General features: G+C 40.0%; 2 protein-coding genes across 2 annotated transcripts; both read right to left on the bottom strand.

Annotated features, from left to right (window-relative positions):
* Nucleotides 1-3,031: 3,031 nt before the first annotated feature.
* On the bottom strand, nucleotides 3,032-10,928 carry CLPP4 (CLP protease P4). Its single transcript, XM_077381963.1, has 2 exons — nucleotides 10,411-10,928; nucleotides 3,032-3,742 (listed from the first exon to the last, which is right to left on the bottom strand). Exons 1-2 carry the CDS (start codon nucleotides 10,851-10,853, stop codon nucleotides 3,259-3,261), a joined length of 927 nt encoding a protein of 308 aa, XP_077238078.1. The 5' UTR covers nucleotides 10,854-10,928; the 3' UTR covers nucleotides 3,032-3,258.
* Nucleotides 10,929-12,117: 1,189 nt separating this feature from the next.
* LOC143879520 (polyamine transporter RMV1-like) lies at nucleotides 12,118-22,241 on the bottom strand. Its single transcript, XM_077381953.1, has 2 exons — nucleotides 21,741-22,241; nucleotides 12,118-13,904 (listed from the first exon to the last, which is right to left on the bottom strand). Exons 1-2 carry the CDS (start codon nucleotides 21,864-21,866, stop codon nucleotides 12,459-12,461), a joined length of 1,572 nt encoding a protein of 523 aa, XP_077238068.1. The 5' UTR covers nucleotides 21,867-22,241; the 3' UTR covers nucleotides 12,118-12,458.
* Between the last annotated feature and the right edge of the window lie 220 nt (nucleotides 22,242-22,461).

Raw genomic sequence — 22,461 nt, 5'->3', positions numbered from 1 at the left:
ACGTCTAAAGAAACGAAAAACGAACAATTTGGAGGGAAAATTATATGGTTATGGCTTATTTCGAGGGCAATTGAAGCTTCCCGTACAATTCTAGTGCTTTTTCAAACAATGAAAAAGCAATAAATTCAGGGGAAAAACATATTTTTCACCCCCTGTAGTAAGCATTCGCACCCCCATTTAACTTGGACTGGACAACTTTAACGCTTTTTGACGTCAAATCACGTTAACCGTGGGGCGAATGCGTACTGCAGGGAGTGAAAATATCATCCTCCCAAAAAAAAAAAGAATCTTTTCCATACTTTTCAAGAAAAAAAATCCTACACTCCAGATAGGGACATATAATCATGATTTTAAATTTTCGGTTTCGGTTTCGGACTCGGCCGAAAACTAAATAAATAGCGAAATTTCAACTGAAACTTGGTAATTTTCTGAAATTTCGGTTTCGGTGCATTTTGGTTTCAATCTTGTTTCGGATTTCGTTCGAAATTTAAAACCATGGATATAATATAAGGCTTTCCTAGGCAATTTTGTGATAAAAGCTATTTCGCAGCTGAGTTTTGCACGAGAGAACAACCACACTGGCTCACTTTTCAGGGGATGGTTTTCCATGCAATTGCCTAGGAAATCCCTACAACGTACGAGTCATTGTGTGGCTCCGCAAACATAATTTCCAACTAGATGATAGGTAGAGCGCATTCCATTCTTTTGAACAAATCTCAGCCACTTCTTTGGAAAAACTAAAGAATTGCTGAATCTTAGGTACCTAACCAGTATGCCAAAAGGCCGTCCCTTAAACCTACCTGGGTCACACCCAATTCCATACCTAGGTAGCCCCTCACTTAGGACTATAATATTCCATCATGCATCAGCATCAGCTGTCCTCCACAGCCGACTCTGTGAGTGCTTTCACTCTAGCTTTTTTTTTCTATTTTTTTTTTCCATTTTCCAGATAGTCCTCTCCACAGGTCACCCCTTCCGTGACTCAAACACAAGACGTGCTGGCTGCTGCGATACCAAATGTTAGGTACATAACCAATACACCAAAAGCTCCATAGCTAATGGAACGCGTTAGGTTAGGCCCTCTAAACCTGTGTCATACCAGGCTAAGTCCCACCCAGTCCTATACCTAGGCTTGTCCCCACTCAGGACAGTAATCAACTCTATAAATATTCTCTAAAAAAAAAACATAAATAAATGAAAAGCTTAGGTTGCATCATTAAAGTCTTCTCATTTTCCAAATTTAGAGCAAGCAAAACTGACCTAACATAATCACTTGGAGTGACTAAGCTTCGCTTTGACAATTCAGCACATACGGCTGCTCAAAATTTGGGATTTTGAGAAGGCGGATTGGGTTGGATTTGCCAAACCCCATTTCACAGTTTTTTTTTTTTTTCCATTTTTTTATTATCCACATAGGAAAACACACAAAAGCGCCACTGTGAATGGTTAAAGAACATAATTGCTCTTATGGCCCGCCGTAGCAGGAGGTCATGACTAGACCGAAGAGCTTTGGTAGATAGTCGAGCTTGTGCCTCAGCAGTTTGGCTGACTTTGTATGGAATATACAGACTCAAACAACAACGCGGCCAAGGTAAAAGGGAGTCAACTCAGGCAAGTTAATTGATGCAGTGGAGTTTTGAAACTACGGAAAATAACAAATAGACTTTAATATATTTCTTATTATACTCTATGTTTAGCCGACTATCCGGCTGCCAAAGATCGTAAGTCACAAAATTTTCAGATCCGGTTTATTTTTTAATATTGTTGAACTTTGAGGATGCAATTAACTTAATGTTCTGTGATCAAGTTGCTTACTGTGAAACTTGTGGTCAGATTCAGATGAAATCAGCAACATGGACAAGTTTCTAGTTTAATAGGAAATCGAAACTTGTGTATTTCAGTGTCATTTAGCGAAGGATCAACTAGTCCCAATTCTAGCTAGCTCTCATCACTTTCTTTTTGTCTCCTTGCACCTATAGATTCAGATGTTGATGAATTCCTTTAATTTTTCAGACTATTTAGTTTTTTTTTGCACTTCACACACTCTAAGCCGGTCCTTATTAGCTCCAGCGACTCTTTTGTTTCCTTGCATCTACAAATTCAACATGGTTGATGGATTTCTTTATATTTCCAGTGGGGGTGCAACTTGGGTTGGGTTTGATTAGGTTTGAGGCATTGGGCAACCATGTCCCTCTGATGTTGTTGTGATTTTATTGCGACCCGAACCCAATATACGTTTCTTTTGTATTTTTTTCTCTCTGTTTTTGCCTGGGGCAAACCCAAACCCAACCCGATTTGAATGGGTTGGTTAGGGTTGAGAGATTCAAAAGCTGGTTTGGTTAGGGTTGACCCTTCAGTTCGGGTCATGTCCATTTTCAAGTCGAAAGAAACGGAGCATCAGTTGCTGAGGATCTGGTGGGCCATTTCACGGTTAGGTGATGCCAAAAAAATCATCACAACGAGATCATCTTAGCCATCCAATCAATAATAGACTGCAATTAGACACTAACCATAGAAATTCGATCGCAAAAATGCATCCCCGGTATCGTGGTACCACAATCGTTAGGACTTAGAGTCACTGATTGGTGTGTTTCTGGGCCCCTGATACCTATCAAAGTTCAGGCCCATGAAATGGACGATCCTGATCATGTATCCCAGTGGTGGGCAAAAGATGCTCAAAGGTCCAATTAAGATGCATTCAGTACTAGAGAAAGTCACCCCAGGTTGTTTTAAATGAAGAGAACTCAACTGTTTCTGAGAGCTTCTGGCTTCAAATGACTTATTTCTACAATACAGATTAGAAGAAAAAGTAGCACTAGATTGGAGGATGAGATGTGAATACATCAATAAGTGCTTCCAGGCAGTTTGACTGGTATGCATCAAAATACTTCCAAGCTAATTTCATATAGTTTTTGTTCTCTACCAAAGTAATCAACCCCACTAGATTCCACACTCTGCCGTGTTAGCTTTACAGAGATTTTAACTAAACAGAAGTAATTGATAACCAAAGATTTATACTTCACAAAGCAACTTCAAAAGCCCACTTTTCTGACTTTTAACTCTAAAAAAAGAGTACTGGAAAAGTTGCAGACATAATTCCTGAATCACAGCTGGAATAGCAAAGTGGTTTCATAATCCAAGGCAATTAACATCACAAAATGCCTTTTCCAGCTACTGCAATTAAATTGTACAAACAAGTGACAAGCAGATTAAAAATCAAAACCCAGACTGATATAATTGCTTCAAAATCCCCGTCACCTAGTATATCTCGTCATCAGGAATATCAGGTGTCAAGAACTTACGTGGGTCCTTATTTATTTCCTCATAATTCAGTTTCGGTTTAACTTTATCCGGCACAGGCATAAGAGGAATAATTGCATCTCTATCTATAACTTCATCAATGATTCCATATTCAACAGCTTCAATCGGGGACATATAACGATCTCTGTCGATATCTTTTTGGACTCGCTCGAACGAGCGGCCAGTGAAACTAGAGATAATTCTAGTGACATTATTCTTGTTGTGCATAATTTCTCTGGCCTGAATTTCCACATCTATAGCTTGCCCGCTAGCACCTCCAAGAGGTTGATGAAGCATAATCCGTGTGTTGGGCATTGCAAGCCGTTTGCCTTTGGTGCCACTGCCAAGAATGATTGAAGAAGTTGATGCTGCAATACCTAGTGCAACAGTCGAAATATCAGCCCTCACGAGCTGAACCACATCGTAAATAGCCATAGTAGCGCTGAAAATGTAAATAAAATAACAGTAAGTTTCAACAAAACAAAAGGACAATCAATCAATCACGGAATAGCATCAAGGAAAGGAAAACAAAAAAAAAATTTCAAAACAACTATAAATTATATTATCTGAGGAAATAGAAGAAAAAGTACATTAATGACATCTAATTTTAATACGAAACACAACTTCAGACAACTGTCATAGTTGGTAATAAAGAATGCAGATAGAGGTTCCCAAAGCACATTCAAGATATCACCATGTCATGCATGCTCATAATATTCCAGAAGCAAGAGAAAGGGTACCTACAGTCACCCACTTCATATGAAGAAGCACTTCACCGATCAGGCCTCGGTGTGTGTGTGTGTGTGTGTGTGTGTCTAACAAAGCTAAATGGCGGCATTTAGCCGGCTATCTCCGACAGCTGGTTTTCAATTAAGGATAAGGAAAGACCAAGTTCAAGCTACGCAGGCACAATGGTAGGGTTGCTCTTACAATTGCAGCAATAACCATGAAAGGCAATGTGCAAGAAGAGGCAGAACCCCAAAAGCAACTAAAAAACCAAAACAAATGTGAAGCTCTCTCTCACCATATCCTGGGTGAAGATTTTCCCTTGCTTCTCATTTCATATTTCGATCTCATTTGGTACTGGACAGAAATTTGCTTCAAATGACGAGCGGAGAGCAACCAATGTTCTCTCCACTTTAAGCCTTGCGTCCAACTCAATAGTGGACCCCCTTAAGTGAACTTAAGTGACCATTAAACACAGGTCAAGTAACTTAAGCGACATATAAACACAAGTAATCCATTTTTAACTTGAAATACCAACGGGTGGGCCCTATCACAAACTTTAAAAGCAAATTAAAACAAAATAAGCACTGAACAAAAAAGCTACCTAGTGGGCTCTCTACTTAAATAAAACTAACACGAAAACACCGCCTTATAAAATGTAGGGCCCATTTTCAGACCGAGTTCCCTCTCCTCTGGAACCTGTTTCCTTCGAATCTTTTGGTAGGATGAACCGCATCACCTTAGCCAGCTTCTTAGCCCAATAGGGCTTCAACCTCCCAAATTGCCCTCATCAATGAATAAGAAGAACCGAGAATGTGCACCAGAGAAGAGCCCATACGGATTGATCTTGGCCCGTAAGAACTTGCAGCACATCTTCTGCATCATCACCGCCAGCGCCTGCTCCAGGTTCATGTTCCGTACCCTCACTTGAATCTCTCACCACGATTGCAACTAGTCCAGCGAGGCGATGTTTCTTCTGTACACTAACGATCTGTATATCTTCATGTTCACTAGAAAATGTGTTAAGAAGAGAACGGGCTGCAAAGGAAAAGAAAAATATAGGGACATTTCTTTTAATGATACGGTAATTGGCTTAGCGCAAACCAATACCATCCCAACCGGTCAGATTAGAATGGGACAAAAGAGGTGGAATGGCTAAAATGGAGTGGAAATATTACCTCTCTATCTCTTTGGTATAGAGAAGAAAAAACATGGTCTCTTTCCTGCAGATTTTTCTCCTCCCAAATCTTCTCCCCTATCCCTTTTCGCCTCTTTTCCAACCCAGCTTTTCTTCTGAATATCCTTTATCCTTGGAGCTCTGACGCAGCGTGCCTTACATCCATGGAGACCGTAAGAACTATAATATACATTTTGCCTCATGAATTCATTAAGTCCTACTCAGCTCATATCGAGGGATCGAGAAAGACCAGCCTTCTTTATTGGATTGATATTGTGAAGAATAGAAGATCAAAGGAGCATGCTCAAGGTGATTTGTAGGAGCTTGCTCCACATGACCCATATAAAAACTATGTCATAGCTGCTTCTATGGAATGTATTCTGGATAGGGGATTAGGGTTGGTGGCTTTCAGAAGATTTACATTCGGAGCATGAGAAACAGGAGCCACCCATCGCAGTTATGAAAGAACAATGGTTCCATACATCGTTACATCCTTCAACCACTACGAAAGATAAATGTTGACATCGAACCGAAGGGTGGGATGAGAATTACATCCAATGGTTAGCGAGATCTTGACAAGGAAGACAAAAAGAAAAAAAAAATGCCTACAAAGCTACAAGAACCTCAACCTACCTTTACACAATAAAGACTTTTTTGTTAGTTCCTCACAGTCCCTAGCCTTTGAAACCCAGAGACTCTTCAACTTCTTCTCTGCTTTCCATAACAAAAAATTCTCAAGGTTCTCACCATTTCAAGCGCGCCAATTGGTTCTCATCATCACCATGAATACGATGGCCTCTACTTCTCTAGCATCTATAACATGATCTCCATTGTTCCATTTCAAAAAACATGATCTCCATTGTTATTTCTATTGACCATGTTTTTTTGGTAGGTACACTAGGATTGAACCTCCGACCTCAAAGTTGAAGAACAGAGCCTTAACCAATTGAGGCTAGAGGGTCAACCCCTTCTGTTTACCATGTTATGGATATCAGAGATGGATAATGCTTCCAAAGAAGAGTTTCATATAGGAGGTTGCCACTAAGATCAAGAATGCCATCATCGTCGTGTCCGAGATCGAGATCATTGCCTAGCACCATTTCTTCCCGTCAGATGGTTCACCTGAAACTAGAAAGTGACTTGGATATACTCAAATGGACATATGGCCCAATTGATCGACGCCATCCAAGCGATAATCTAACCAATCACTTAGATTGCATTTTCTATTTTAGTTTGAGGGATTTGTAGAGACCATTGCGGAAGGCATTTCGCGTGTCATCAAGTCCATCACGATCCTGAGAAGTATTCCACCTCAACTCTTTAGGCCAATTCATCATCGGTGGTCTTAAGACTATTTCCCTGAATCTATGGCTTATTTTTGCAAAAATATGTTACCCACGATCGTCATGCGGAAGAAGCAGTGAAGCACCCAAGTACTTTCTTTTCTTTTTGCTTCTTTTGATTTCCAATTTGTTTTTGCACTTTCATAGGTTATTCTTAGTGATGAACTAATTCAACAATAAAACTACTAAACAGGGCAAATTTAAAAGCTTCTCTGCGAATTTTCATTTCGTAATAGCAAGCAATGTAACAAACTCTCTTCTGGAATCCCACCATATTCAAAAGCTTATCTGGGAATTTCATTTTGTAATAGCGAGTTCTGGAATCCTACCATATTCAAAAGCTTCTCTAGGAATTTCCATTCTGTAATAGCAAGGGTAACAAACAGTCTTCTAGAATCCCACAATTCATTGAACCAATTTTTCAATACACATATTCTAAACCCCATCCCATCTTACATTCTCTCTCTATATATTTGCATATACATTATTCGTCGTACAATCAACATCTTCTCTCACTCCTTTATTATACCCCAACCCATCTCCTATTCTCTCTCCATTCATTGGATCAACAATAGAGAATGGAGAAGCTTCATAGCTTTCTTCTTTCACTCCTCCTCACCGCGCTCGTTCTACCAACAACTCATTCTCACTTGAGTGAGAATTTTTACAAAAGCATATGCCCCAATGTTGAAGAGATTGTCTGTGGCGCCGTCACTCGGAGCTTATGCCCCAGCATGCCTTACATCCATGGAGACAGTAAGAACTATAAAATATATGTTCGCCTCATGAATTCATTAAGTCCTACTCAGCTCATATCGAGGGATCGAGAAAGACCGGACTTCTTTATTGGATTGATATTGTGAAGAATAGAAAATCAAAAGAGCATGTTCAAGGTGATTTGTAGGAGCTTGCTCCACGTGACCCATATAAAAACTATGTCATAGCTGCTTCTATGGAAACAACAATGTATTCTAGATAGGGTATTAGGGTTGGTAGCTTTCAGAAGATTTACATTGCGAGCATGAGAAACAAGAGTCACCCATCGCATTTATGAAAAGAACAATGGTTCGATACATCGTTACATCCTTCAACAACTACGGAAGATAAACGTTGACATCGAACCGAAGGTTGGGATGGGAATTACATCCAATGGTTAGTGAGATCTTGACAAGGAAGACGAAAAGAAAAAAAAAATCCTACAAAGCTACAAGAACCTCAACCTACCTCTACACAATAGAGACCTTTTTGTTAGTCCCTCACAATCCCTAGCCTTTGAAACCCAGAGACTCTTCAACTTCTTCTCTGCTTTCCATAACAAAAAATTCTCAAGGTTCTCACCATTTTGAGCACACCAACTAGTTCTCATCATCACCACGAATACGATGGCCTCTACTTCTCTAGCAACTGTAACATGATCTCCATTGTTATTTCTGTTGACCATGTTTTTTTGGTAGGTACACTGGGATTGAACTCCCGACCTCAAAGTTGAAGAATAGAGCCTTAACCAATTGGGCTAGAAGGTCAACCCCTTCTGTTTACCATGTTATGGATATCAAAGATGGATATTGCTTCCAAAGACGAGTTTCATATAGGAGGTTGCCACCAAGGTTTTAAATTTCAACCGAAATTCGAAATTTCGGCTTTCAGTCGAGAGCGAAACCAAAACGGCATAAAGTCGAAATGTAACAAAATTTCGACCGAATTTTTTGAAATTTCGATCGAAATTTTGTTTTCCCCAGAAATTTAAGGAATATCAAGAAAAATATGGATTTTGTTTAATATTTAATATTATCCCGAAATTTCAGCCGAAATTACAGAAATTTTGGGGATTTCGTCGAAATTTGGTACGTTACAAAATATGATGTCATATGATTTCAATTGATTTCGTTCAAAATTTCGAAATTTTGGCTGAAATTTTAGTTTCGACAAGGACCGAAACGCATCCCGAAACCGAAATTTAAAACCTTGGTTGCCACTAAGATCAAGAATGCCCTCATCGTCGTGTCTGAAATCGAGATCATTGCCTAGCACCATTTCTTGTCGTCAGATGGTTCACCTGAAACTAGATGGTGACTTGGATCTTCGTTCAGCAGATCCAAGAACCCAAAAAAGCTCTGAGTGACGGCACCACGGACAATGTCTTCAACATTGGGGCATACGCTTTTGTAGAAATTCTCGCTCAAGTGAGAAGAAGTTGTTGGTAGAACGAGCACGACGAGAAGTGAGAGAAGAAAGCTATGAAGCTTCTCCATTATCTATTGTTGAGTCAATGAATAGAGAGAGAATGGGAGATGGGTTGAGGTATAACGAAGGAGTGAGAGAAGATGTTGAATGTACGATGAATAATGTATATGCAAATATATAGAGAGAATGGAGATATGTTGGGGTTTAGAATAGGTGTATCGAAAAATGGGTTTAATGAATTGTGGGATTCCAGAAGACTGTTTGTTACCCTTGCTATTACGGAATGAAAATTCCTAGAGAAGTTTTTGAATATGGTAGGATTTCAGAACTTGCTATTACGAAATGAAAATTCCTAGAGAAGCTTTTGAATATGGTGGGATTCCAGAAGAGAGTTTGTTACACTGCTTGCTATTACGAAATGAAAATTCGTAGAGAAGCTTTTGAATTTGCCATCTTTAGTAGTTTCATTGTTGAATTAGTTCATCACTAAAGAATAATCCATTAAAGTGCGAAAACAAAATGGAAATCAAAAGAACCAAAAAGAAAAGAAGGTACATGGGTGCTTCACTGCTTCTTCCGCATGAGGATCGTTGGTAACATATTTTTGCAAAAATAAGCCATAGATTTAGGAAAATAGTCTTAAGATTACCGATGATGAATTGGCCTAAAGAGTTGAGGTAGAATACTTCTCAGGATCGTGATGGGCTTGATGACAGGCGAAATGACTTTTGCAATGGTCCATAGCGAATCCCTCTAACTAAAATAGAAAATGCAATCTAAGCGATTTGTTAGATTATCGATTGGATGGCGTTGATCAATTGGGCCATATGTCCATTTGAAATGGATGGCGAAATAAACCCAAAAACCCAAATGTTGAGTATATCTGGAGATGCTAGAGGTTGCTCAATGGTTTCTGTGCTGGCTAAGTTACCATTTGAATATCTAACTAAACAATGTCCCAAAGCTGAAAAATGCAAGCATAATGAATCAAAGCAAGTCACTAATCAGAAATTATGCAGCTTAAGTAATGATACTGATGCAAAACTATAAATGGCAAGATAACAAGCCCCTAAAACTTAAACAAATTGTACAATTTTGGAAAGGGGTGAAGCATGAAAGTGGCATTACAGTAAAGAAACTGAAGAGAGCAATTTTTAAAAGAACTTCATCTTAGCTCCCACATTGTATAGATGGTTATAAGTTAGAACAGATTGCTGCTGAAAATGGTACCACAACCCGAATGCCATTTCCTCATATTCACCGATCAAACCATGTTTATGTGAGGATCCCGCAAATCTATCTTCTACTCTCTTTTATCTTTCCCTTATCTCATCTTATTTAGATCTTTATCTTTCTTTTTATAAATACTTCCGTTACATTTCTTTAGCCTAGATTTTAGTTATTTTGCTATTAAATAATAGCCATCTTATGGCTTGTAAAAAGGGAGAAGTTTCATTGAATGAAAGTTTGGAGGTTTTTCTCCCTCTCTCGAATTTAAACAACTTTTTTATATATTTTTCTCTATTATATTTCTCTTCTATGTCCTGCAAATTCTCATGGCAAACTAAAGAGGCTCGGGAATCCTACTAACAACCAAATGTAAAATCACAAAAACCAAACAATAACTCAATCACCAAAAGAAAACAAAACGAAACCCTAATTTACGACAAAAGCTTATACCTCAGCGACCCGCCAGGGGAATTGATGAAGAGTCTGATATCCTTAGTGGGATCTTGAGCATCCAAAAGCAAAAGCTGACTGATAATCGCATCTGCAACAAAGTCATCAATACTACTTCCCAAGAACACAATCCTCTCCCTCAGCAGCAAACCCATGACATCGGATTCTGCGCCTCTCGTGGCGGTGGCCGGAGTCTGTGGAGAAGATGAAGATGGGTAGAAAGAAGATGAAGATTCGAAATCAAACCCTAACCCTAGGTTTAGGGCAACGGGGAGAGTTTTAGGGCGGTAGCCATAAGCGCTTGCGACGGATGAGGAAATATGAGATTGGATTGGGGAAATGTGGGTTTTGCGGAGAGGGGTTCGGAGTTTAAGGGATGGGGAAGAGGGTGAAGATGGGAGAAAAGGGGGGGTGAGAGGAGTTGAAACAGAGAGCGAGTTCATGGTGTTGTTTCTCTGGAAGTAACCCTCTCAAGATATATGTAGATGGCCTCCCAAAATGTCTCCCTAATCAGCCACTTACTAATATAAAAGGATTTATAAGGGAAATTATATATTCGCCCCCTCTTCTTCCCCGGGTCACCCTCCTCTAGTGTATTTTTGTCGACTCTTTTTTACAGTACAAGGGCCCGGGGAGAAAAAAAGGTGTTAAGGGTGTGAATATACCATCTCCCTAGAGCAACCATTATTTAGTGACGAATGATAGACTGAAAGGCGCGCTTGCAAAGAAAAAAAAAAACAGTTAAAACGGCGCAACCATTGGACCATCTTGAAAAAGTGAATTTATTATTCCTTTGATGACATACTTTTCTCTGCTATTAAAAATGCCCTTTGATGAGATTGTCTAATGGGGGTGCCCTTCAGTTTATCATTCCTCATTAGCATTTCTCGTAAAATAAAGAGGAAGGAAATCCTTGCAAAAACCAGCTCCGAGTGCGCTCCCATTGGATCAATAAGCAAGCCGAGGGAATGCTGAGAGTCGGAGACCTAATGGCAATACAAGATATGTGATTGGCAAAGACAAGGTAGAACAACTCAAAGCTTGTGTCTTATGAGGGCACATTTGGCTACCAAGATCCTAAATTTTACAACCTATTTGGTTTCTTGTACAATTGATGAAGGACCTGTTCTTATGAGGGCACATTTGGCTACCATGAGATAAGCTTGTGTCTCCAGGTGGTGAGAGAGTGGTACGGTGGGTGAAGTGACTAAAAATCAGGAAACAAAAATCACGAAACTAGTGTCTCCAAGTGGCAAGAAGGACACTACATTGCGTTACATACCATGAGAGAAGTAACCTATTGCCTTAAGTAGCTTTGGCCTAAAAGAGTGAAGGAGCGATATAAAACCCTATCAGCAGTCACAAACCTATAGTTTCAACTTAAATCCTTTAAATAAATAGATGGAAATGTTATCAGCACTACTGTATTTTGATGAGGGAACTCCTCACTTTATTAAAAGTAAGGTATGGCCCACACCATAGGATGAACTAAACCGTCCATTAGATGGGCCACAGCCTAAATAGGTTGTGCCCGAAAAATCATTTCCATAGGTTAATCCTAACCCTCCGATCTGAATGTTAGACGGTTGATCCTAACCCCCTATAGATCGGAGGGTCAGGATAAACCTATGGAAATGATTTTAGGGGCACAGTTTATGTAGGTTGTGGCCCATCTAATGGGCGATTTGGATCATCCTAGCGATAAGATTGTCAATATATTTCCTTTGATTGCAAGCTTGCAAATTACAAAAAGTATATATAGGCGTCTAATACAAATAAAGCTAAGATACGTGATTATATGCCACCACGAAAGGTTGATAGAAACTTGATAATTTAGCCATCAAGAAAACCAGCATATATAAGCCTATAATACAAAGTTTGGCTAAATAAAGCTACAATACGTGTTTAAGTGTCACCCTGGAAAGGTTGATAGAAACTAGATAATTTAGCCATCAAGAAACTCTCTTGTATGGAGATTCTTCTGTACATTGCATCGGGATCGAAAAACAACGAGATTTTCACTTCACCTGCCCATATAGAAGACTAATTCACTTCGGCTCAGAGTCACTACTCTTACTTTCAGCAGGTTTAAAATCTGGGAGGTCAGAGTTTGTGGAGAACCTGAGCCATCTCCGTTTTTCAATGTATTTCATACACGGTTGCAAAACAAGCCCGATCAACACGGCAGCGAGACTTACTCCCATGACCTTGAGAGAAGCAAGATATAAAACCACAACAATCAAAGCAGTGGGAGGAATGCACAGTAAAACAGCACCAACAGTTCCCACAGGTATCTTATAAGGTCGCACGGCCCTAGGGTACTTCATCCTCAACCTTATAAATGTCACAAATTCTAAGATCATTCCAAAACAGTATAGTAAATTCTCGGAGCAAATAATCTCTTGAAAACTCAGGCAAGACAGCAAAACCACACCTGAGGCAGATAACAAAATCCCCACAAGAGGAGTTCCATAACGAGACCTTTTGCTAAAGAATTCGGGAAGCATTCCACGTTCCGCCATTCCGAGCAGTTCGAAAGAGTCACTGCTCATTTCAGCCAAAAACAGACCCATACTTGACATTGCTGCAGCCCCTTGCACCCACCAGCTCAACCAGGCCCCCGCGATCATTTTTGAAAAGTGCCCACTAGTCCACTTTTTTCTATCGAACTTAGTAGCTCCAGTACCAATCAAAAGTGGGAAGAAATACCCGGAAACAACCAAAATCAGAGCATAAAAGAGTGCTTTGGGTAGAGTCTTCTTGGGCTCATGCACCTCCCCCGCCAAAGTACTAATTGAGTCCCAATAGTTCAAATTCCAAAAAAGTGAGTTCACGTACAGTCCCCAATTCACATTGTGAATGTTCACCACAAACCATCGTGAAGGTTTTAGTTTCGGTATGGAAACGAATCCCATAACTACGAAAGGGAGGAGAGAAAACACACCGAGAAGAAAGGCAACCCATCCGACTATAGTTAAACCCCTATAGTTCACGTAGGTGAGCGCGACCGTCAGTATTAAGATGACAATAATCCTAGGCCAACCTCCCTTTAGAGCTGGAATGTCTGATTTTAGATAGTCTAGAAACAAAACTGGGTACAGAGCATTATCAATAACACCACCCAGCCATTTCATCCAACCCAGCTGAAAACCCCAATATGAACCCAAAGCAGACGAGACCCAAACGACATAGCCTCCATCCTCTGGGAACATTGTGCCCATCTCTGCAGTTATTAAGGCCTCTGGAATACTCCATATAAAGGGGAAGACTAGAAAGCCCATTAGGGCTAGAAAGGGCCCAGCTGCCTTTACAGTATCCTCAACGCCAAAAGGACCGCCTGATACCTCATAGAATATCAGAAAAATTAGGGGTAAAACTGAAACTTTTCTGAAATTCTCCATTCTAGGTTTTCCTCCTTCAAGCCCTTCATAATGTAAACCATTGTACGCTGCCATCTGAACAGAAGATTGCCCTTCTGATATTTTACTCACTCTCTGCATTCATAATCACATTCATAACAAAATAAACATGGGTTTTTCTTAATTTGTAAAATAAGACCAAGAGCACAAAACTCAAACGCCGAATCAAAATATTTCCTCTATCTCTGCGTACCAAATCATTCATCAATAGAAAAAAGTTGGGGGGTTTCACTTTAAATTGCAATGCAAGAGAAACCCAATACAAGTGCACATTTCTTCCTTAAATTCTGTATTCACATTTCGGATTAAAGATGTGTTTTTTTTATAGATTGCAGAGAAAATAAAAAAAACAAATTAAAATAGGGATTTTTCTTAATTTGTAAAAAAAATAGCCATGGGCTTTTTCTTAATTTGTAGAATAATACCAAGAGCACAAAACTCAAAACTGAATCAAAATATTTCCTCCTCCTCCATCTCCGTGTGCCAAAATAAAATATCAATAGATGAAATTTGGCTTTTTCATTGTAAATTGAAAGGTGAGAGAAACCCAATACAAGCGCAGCTTTCTTACTCAGAATCTGCATTTACATTACGGCTTAAAGATGTGTTTTCTATAGATTGCCAATAAAATTCACAGTAAAACAGCAGGTTTTGGCGTAATTTTGGGGCGCGGGTACGCCCCACCCCCGCGCTCTCTCTCCCCACACGCACACAACACGAACAGTTGGTGGGCTCAACAGAAACCGTTGGTGGAATGGTGGACCCATCTTTAAACAACGTAGGCCCCGCCCATACCACACCATAGGATAATCCAAACCGTCCATTTGATGGGCCATAAACGTAAATAGGTTGCGTCCCAAAATATCATTTCCATAGGCTAATCCTAGAGCTCCGATCTAAATAGAAACTACATCTTATGCAACCTCTATAGATTGTAGGGTTGTGATCATCCTATGGAAATGATTTTAGGGGCACAACCTATTTACATTGTGGCCCATCAAATGAATGGATTGGATCATTCTATGGAGTTGGTCGTAAAGTAACATTAAGGCCCGTCCACAACATAGGACGAACCAAGCCGTCCATGGTTATGGTTTGGATAATCCTATGGAATTGGTCGTACAGTAACATTAAGGCCCCAATCGTAGGCCCACCGATATTTTTTCAAATTGAAGCGTACGGTCCACAACATAGGATGATCCAAGCCGTCTATGGTTTGGATCATCCTAAGGTGTGGTTCGTACAGTAACATTAAGGCCCAATCGTAGAAAAAAGTTAGGGGTTTTCACTTTAAATTGCAATGTAAGAGAAACCCAATACAAGTGCAGATTTCTTCCTTAAATTCTGTATTCACATTTCGGATTAAAGATGTGTTTTTTTTGTAGATTGCAGAGAAAATTTAAAAAAATTAAAATAGGGATTTTTCTTAATTTGTAAAAAAAATAACCATGGGCTTTTTCTTAATTTGTAGACTAATACCAAGAGCACAAAACTCAAAACTGAATCAAAACATTTCCTCCTCCTCCATCTCCGTGTGCCAAATTAAAATATCAATAGATGAAATTTGGCTTTTTCATTGTAAATTGAAAGGTGAGAGAAACCCAATACAAGCGCAGCTTTCTTACTCAGAATCTGCATTTACATTACGGCTTAAAGATGTGTTTTTTATAGATTGCCAATAAAATTCACACTAAACCAGCAGGTTTTACTGTAATTTTTAGGGCGCGGAGTTGGTGGGCCCAACAGAAACCGTTGGTGGAATGGTGGGCCCATCTTTGAACAACGTAGGCCCCACCCATACCATACCATAGGATAATCCAAACCGTCCATTTGATGGGCCATAAACGTAAATAGGTTGCGTCCCAAAATATCATTTCCATAGGCTAATCCTAGCGCTCCGATCTAAATAGAAACTACATCTTATGCAACTTCTATAGATTGTAGAGTTGTGATCATCCTATCGAAATGATTTTAGGGGCATAACCTATTTACATTGTGGCCCATCAAATGAATGGTTTGGATCATTCTATGGAGTTGGTCGTAAAGTAACATTAAGGCCCGTCCACAACATAGGACGATCCAAGCCGTCCATGGTTTGGATAATCCTATGGAGTTGGTCGTACAGTAACATTAAGGCCCAATCGTAGGCCCACCGATATTTTTTCAAATTGAAGCGTACCGTCCACAACATAGGATGATCCAAGCCGTCCATGGTTTCGATCATCCTATGGTGTGGTTCGTACAGTAACATTAAGGCCCAATTTAGGCCCCACCCATATTTTTGAAAATGAAGTGTACCGTCCAAACCATAGGATGATCTAAGCCGTCCATTTGATGGGCCATAACGTAAATGTGTTGTGCCGCCAAAAGGGTTGGCCCATCAAATGAATGGTTTGGATCATTCTATGGAGTTGGTCGTAAAGTAACATTAAGGCCCGTCCACAACATAGGAGGAACCAAGCCGTCCATGGTTTGGATAATCCTTTGGAGTTGGTCGTACAGTAACATTAAGGCCCAATCGTAGGCCCACCGATATTTTTTCAAATTGAAGCGTACGGTCCACAACATAGGATGATCCAAGCCGTCCATGGTTTGGATCATCCTAAGGTGTGGTTCGTACAGTAACATTAAGGCCCAATTTAGGCCCCACCCATATTTTTGAAAATGAAGTGTACCGTCCAGACCATAGGATGATCCGAGCCGTCCATTTGATGGGCCATAACGTAAAGTGTTGTGCCCCCAAAAGGGTTGGCCCATCAAATGAAAGGTTTGGATCATCATGTGGTCGTACAGTAACATTAAGGCCCATCCACAACATAGGATGATCCAAGCCGTCCATGGTTTGGATAATCCTATGGAGTTGGTCGTACACTAACATTAAGGCCCAATCGTAGGCCCCACCGATATTTTTCAAATTGAAGCGTACCATCCACAACATAGGATGATCCAAGCTGTCCATGGTTTGGATCATCCTATGGTGTGGTTCGTACCAATTTAGGCCCCACCCATATTTTTGAAAATGAAGTGTACCGTCCAGACCATAGGATGATCCGAGCCGTCCATTTGATGGGCCACATTGTAAATAGGTTGTGCCCCAAAAATCATTTCCATAGGAAGATCACAACCCCACAATCTATAGAGGTTGCATAAGATGTAGTTTCTATTTAGATCGGAGGGCTAGGATCAGCCTATGGAAAATAATATTTTGGGATGCAACCTATTTACGTTTATGGCCCATCAAATGGACGGTTTGGATTATCCTATGGTGTGGTATGGGCGGGGCCTACGTTGTTCAAAGATGGACCCACCATTCCACCAAAGGTTTCTGTTGGGCCCACCAACTGTTCCTGTTGTGTGTGGAGAGAGAGAGAGAGAGAGAGAGAGAGAGAGAGAGAGAGAGACCGGTCAAATGGTGGGAAAACGTTAACCAGCCGTCAAACGGGGGAGGAGGGGGATATCAGCGCCCAATTTTTATTATTTCTTAATTCCTAAATTTAAGCATAGAAAATAATAAATCATAAAATAGAAGACAAGATCTAATTTTTCATCTGGGTCAACCACTTGGTCCACTTATGCTACAAAAAAAATGATTTTAGGCGCTGATATTCCCCCCCCCCCCCCCCCCCCCCCCCCCCGCCCGCTGGCTAACTTTAAACGTTAGGCTTTAACGACCCTTTTTTTTCTTTTGTATGACGTAGTGTGTCCTCACCCTCCTTGAATCATTCACGTTTCCCACCTTTAGACCCTCTCTCTCTCTCTCTCTCTCTCTCTCTCTCTCTCTCTCTATCTCCACAACAGGAACGGCCCCTAAAATTCTCCTCCTTGGTGCCCAAATCCAACCCACTATGACAGTGTACCGTCCAGACCATAGGATGATCCAAGCAGTCCATTTGATAGGCCACATCGTAACTAGGTTGTGTCCTAAAAAACCATTTCCATATGATGATCCTACCCCTCAGATATAAAGAGAAATTACTTATTATGGAAACCTCTATAGATTGGAGGGTTGTGATCATCCTATGCAAATGATTTTGGGGGCACAACCCATTTACGTTATGGCCCATCAAATGGACGGATCGGATCATCCTATGGCCTGGACGGTACACTTCATTTTCAAAAATATGGGTGGTGCCTAAATTGGGCCTTAATGTTACTGTACGAACCACGCCATAGGATGATCCAAACCATGGACGGCTTGGATCATCCTATGTTGTGGATGGTACGCTTCAATTTCAAAAATATCGGTGTGGCCTACGATTGGGCCTTAATGTTACTGTACGACCAACTCCATAGGATTATCCAAAACATGGACTGCTTGGATCATCCTATGTTGTGAACGGGCCTTATTGTTACTTTACGACCAACTCCATAGTATGATCCAAACCATTCATTTGATGGGTCACAATGTAAATAGGTTGTGCCCCAAAAATCATTTCCATAGGATGATCACAACCCTACAATCTATATAGGTTGCATAAGATGTAGTTTCTATTTAGATCGGAGGGCTAGGATCAGCCTATGGAAATGATATTTTGAGACGCAACCTATTTACGTTTATGGCCCATCAAATAGACGGTTTGGATTATTCTATGGTGTGGTATGGGCGGGGCCTACGTTGTTCAAAGATGAGCCCACCATTCCACCAATGCTGTTGGGTCCGAGAGAGGGGGGGGGGGGGGGGGGGGTGGTATCAGCGCCCTAGATTTTCCTTTGCTTGCAACAACCTCATCTGAAGTATATTCAGTAATTTGAAATCCCTATTGTGGCCAGTACATAATAATATCTTACCAGATTTCATCATTAAAAAAATAAATAAAAATAAAGAGTAAGTAGAAAAATCAAAGAACTGGAATACAAGACTGGCTAACCATTCAAACAAATAAATACTGAATCATTTTTCCTGTTGTTGAAGCTCTCCCATCATCAATAGGTGTTACGGTCCTAAGTGGGGGCCCGCCTAGGTATGGACTAGGTGGGACCTAGCCTGGTATGGGACTAGGGGTGTCAATGGATCCAGACGGTTCGATGGATCGTCCAAATCCAAATGCTAATGAACGGGATCTAAACATATGAATAAGATCCATGGCCATATTGCGGATCATCAAATCTGGGATCTGAAAAATTTTGGATTGTGTATGGGCATGCCACATATGCCCATTGGATAGTCACGATCCAAAATGGTTTAGAAAAAAACTCTTTAAATTTTGTTAATGCTAACCGTTCTATTAAGGGTATTTTGGTCAAAACCTCTCTTATCACATAATGAATTGAATGGGAATGCGATTTCACTCATTTCAGTCGTTTCATTTCATACTTTCACAAAGGAAAAGAGAGAGGGGTTTTGTTCTTTATGCAACATATTCTTTGATAATAGTTATACATTATATTTGTGTACGTAATTTTGATTAGTTTTATTGTTTACAAGCATTATTATACTCATAGATTAAACATAGATAAATTTTTAATTTAGTTGAAGAAAATGCATAGAGAAACACTAATAGTGGACTGCCATTCTATTTCTTTTCTTTTTAAAAAATAATTGTTTACTTAGCTTAGTGGGACATAATAGGACACTCCGATGGACAGTCCGAATTAAAATGGATAGTGATAATGACGTGGAAAGTAGGATCCGAAGAACAATTCGACTCCGACCCGACCAATAAGGAATTTGAATGGATCGTGACTATGACATAGGTGGATCTGACCCGAAGTGGATCCGTTGACACCCCTATATGGGACAGGTTTAAAGGGCCTTGCCTAACACGTTCTATCAGCTCCGAAGCTTTTGGCATATCGGTAAGGTACCTAACATTTGGTATCAGACCAACCACCACGTCCCGTGTTCGAGTCACGGAAGGGACGACCTGTGGAGAGGACTACCTAGAAAGGGCTACCTAGTAAAAAAAAAGCTAGAGTGAAAGCCACCAAAGTGAAGTTGCCACAGAATGGGCCGTCGCCGAAAGGGCGACCTATGAAAAGGGCTATCTGGAAAAAAGGCCAGAGTGAAAGCCATCACAGAGTGAGCCGCCGAGAACGGCGGATTCGGAAGCGTAGTGGTATGTTACGGTCCTAAGTGGGGCCCCGCCTAAGTATGGGACTAGGTGGGACCAGCCTGGTATGTGACAGGTTTAAAGGGCCTTGCTTAACGCGTTCAATCAGCTCTGGAGCTTTTGGCGTATCGGTAAGGTACCTAACAATACGAGACCCAAAGAAGGAATCTGAGAAAATCTGAAACCCTATCCCTTCTGAAGAACAAGACTTACGTCGTTAAAGGGCAAAACATTAAATAAGGCTAATTTACGCATCCAGGATGTGTAAAAGCTTAATGTATACGCATACCTTTTTAAGCTCTTGCTTTTCTTAAAAAACGAAAAAAAACAAGGGATTTTTGCTTATTAGTCCTTGCATGGCAGAATAATTGCTTATTAAGTCCCTAAGAAAAGCATATTATCTTAGTAGTCCTACTTTTAGAAAATATTTGCTAAAAGGTCCATAAAACTCATCTACATCAATTTTCTCCGTTAAAATTTTTAATATGCCAAATTTACCCCCCCCCCCCAAACCATTTAATCGGCAGACTTATCCCCCAACCCATTTAATTGGTTTTAGAGTTTTTTATATTTCCCTTCCATTATTTTAGGAAAAAAACTAGGAAATAAGTAAAATATTATCTCTTTCAATATTCTCTTCAAAAATCCTTCAACAAAAAAATCATTTTAGGAATTAAATAAATTGAAAATCTCTCTAAAATAAATTAAATATGGTAGGAATAAAGTAAGAAAATTTAGGAATATTTTTCGTTTCTAACTTTTCCAAGAAATTCCTGTCTTGTTAGATTGCCAGAAAATAACTCTGATGGGAAATTATTTCTATGAATTTTTTTTTTTCATTCAATGATTTAAGAGGGGAATTATGTCTCATTAAAATAGAAGGATAACATCATAAACCGAAGGTCCCTAACTGAAAAATTGAATAGGGTTGGTTTACCTATCTTTTTTTATGTATAAGGAATAAGAAACTTTAGATTTTTTTCCTTTCCGAACATTTCCAATAAAATTCCTATAATCCAATGGGGTCTAAGTGGAAGGCATTTTGTAAAAGAAGCACTAATCCATCTTGTATTTAAAGAGTTGCTACAGTTCCCAAAAATCTCTTACAAACCAATAGGGTTTTAGTTTTGTTTTGGGAATAAGAACTAGGGTTTAGCTTCTATTCTTAAGAGAAGAAGAAGGTAGAATGTCAAAGGAAAATCAAAATGGGCTAAAATGTTAACAACTTTGAAAGATTCTACAAGATTTTCGAAGATAATATTGGAAGAGATAATATTTTGCTTATTTCCTAGTGTTTTTTTCCGAAAATAATGAAAGGAAATCAAAAAATGCTAAAACCAATTAAATGGGTTGGGGCATATTATAGTTTTTAACGGAGAAAATTGATGTAGATGAGTTTTATGGACATTTTAGCAAATATTTTCTAAAAGTATGACTACTAATAAGCAATTATTTTGCCATTTACGTACTAATCAGCAAAAATCCCAAAAAACAAATAGGAGGAAAGTATTCTTTTCTGGTTTAGAATTCGGAGAAAGAATAGGTGACATTAAGCCTCGGTGCGCAGGCTAAGACCCTTGAGTGTGTTAACTTACCAACTTCTCCAAAAGCTCAAGTTGTTGGAGAAAGGTGTTATTTATCTTTTATACTTTGACGTGCCGGTAGGCACAAGTTAGCATCCCAGGGAGCCGTTTGGAAGAAGGTCAGTAGTATAGAACATCTGTTCGGGGGGAGGCTATCTAAATTGCGCATGATTGAGTGGTGGAAAAAAAATGGCATGTGGTTATTGGTGAGTATGTTAAGCTCGATAACATGAGGCGTATTATAGCCTCAATTATATCCATTGGATGAATTTCCTCACCTGGGTCTCCTGCGATCCATCGGATTCATGGCCCGGAGAAGAGCAGTTGACAGGTGGCGCTTGTAAGGTTGCGTCTTCGGATCCTTTTCCGGATTTATCGGACTGTTCTTGGGCCGCGTGTTGCATCTCTTTCTATCTCTTTATTATCTCTCCCGAGAAAGAGAAAAAGAGATGCTTTATGCACTTGGGAATCGGTACCTAGTGTCTGCACTCTGCAAAAAAGGGGGTGGAAAGATTAAAAAGGGGGGCATGAGAAGCAAGAATGGCGAGTGGTGCCCATACTTCTTCTTCGAACTTAAGGAGATGTTAATTTAAATAATACATATGATTTGGAGGCCGATATTTTCAAGCATATAGCTGGCAGTCTAGGCGTGCAACTTGGGTTGGGCTGGCTCAACCCGAACCCGACGGCTTCAACCCGATTAGAGCTCGGGTTGGATTGGCATCTCGTTGGGTTGGGAAAAGCCGAACGAATTTAATTTCATGTTGGGTTAGGTTGTGAGGCCTTGGCAACCCGACGAGACCCAAACTTGATTATGTCCTCTTATTTTATCTTGATTTTCTTTGGGTTATTGTATTTTTCAGTTTGACACAAGGTGGACCCGAACCAAGCCAGCTCAACTCAACCCAATTTCGGGTTAGATGGGCTGGGTTAGGGTTGAGTGATTTAGAGTCACCCTGAGGCTCTGATAGGGTTGGGTTATGATTGAGGGAATGCTAT

The sequence above is a fragment of the Tasmannia lanceolata genome, unplaced genomic scaffold (genome assembly GCF_043159265.1).
Source record: "Tasmannia lanceolata isolate RefF3 unplaced genomic scaffold, GAP_Taslan_0.1 ptg000002l, whole genome shotgun sequence".
Taxonomy (NCBI): domain Eukaryota; kingdom Viridiplantae; phylum Streptophyta; class Magnoliopsida; order Canellales; family Winteraceae; genus Tasmannia; species Tasmannia lanceolata.
This window is presented reverse-complemented; position numbering and strand designations above follow the sequence as displayed.

Coding starts and splice junctions, on each gene's coding strand:
- CLPP4 (XM_077381963.1), bottom strand. CDS start 10,853: ATGAACTCGCTCTCTGTTTCAACTCCTCTCACCCCCCCTTTTCTCCCA. Junction 3,743..10,410: donor TCCCCTGGCGGGTCGCTGAG/GTATAAGCTTTT, acceptor TTACATTTTCAG/CGCTACTATGGCTATTTACG.
- LOC143879520 (XM_077381953.1), bottom strand. CDS start 21,866: ATGCAACACGCGGCCCAAGAACAGTCCGATAAATCCGGAAAAGGATCC. Junction 13,905..21,740: donor ATGGATCGCAGGAGACCCAG/GTGAGGAAATTC, acceptor TTATGAATGCAG/AGAGTGAGTAAAATATCAGA.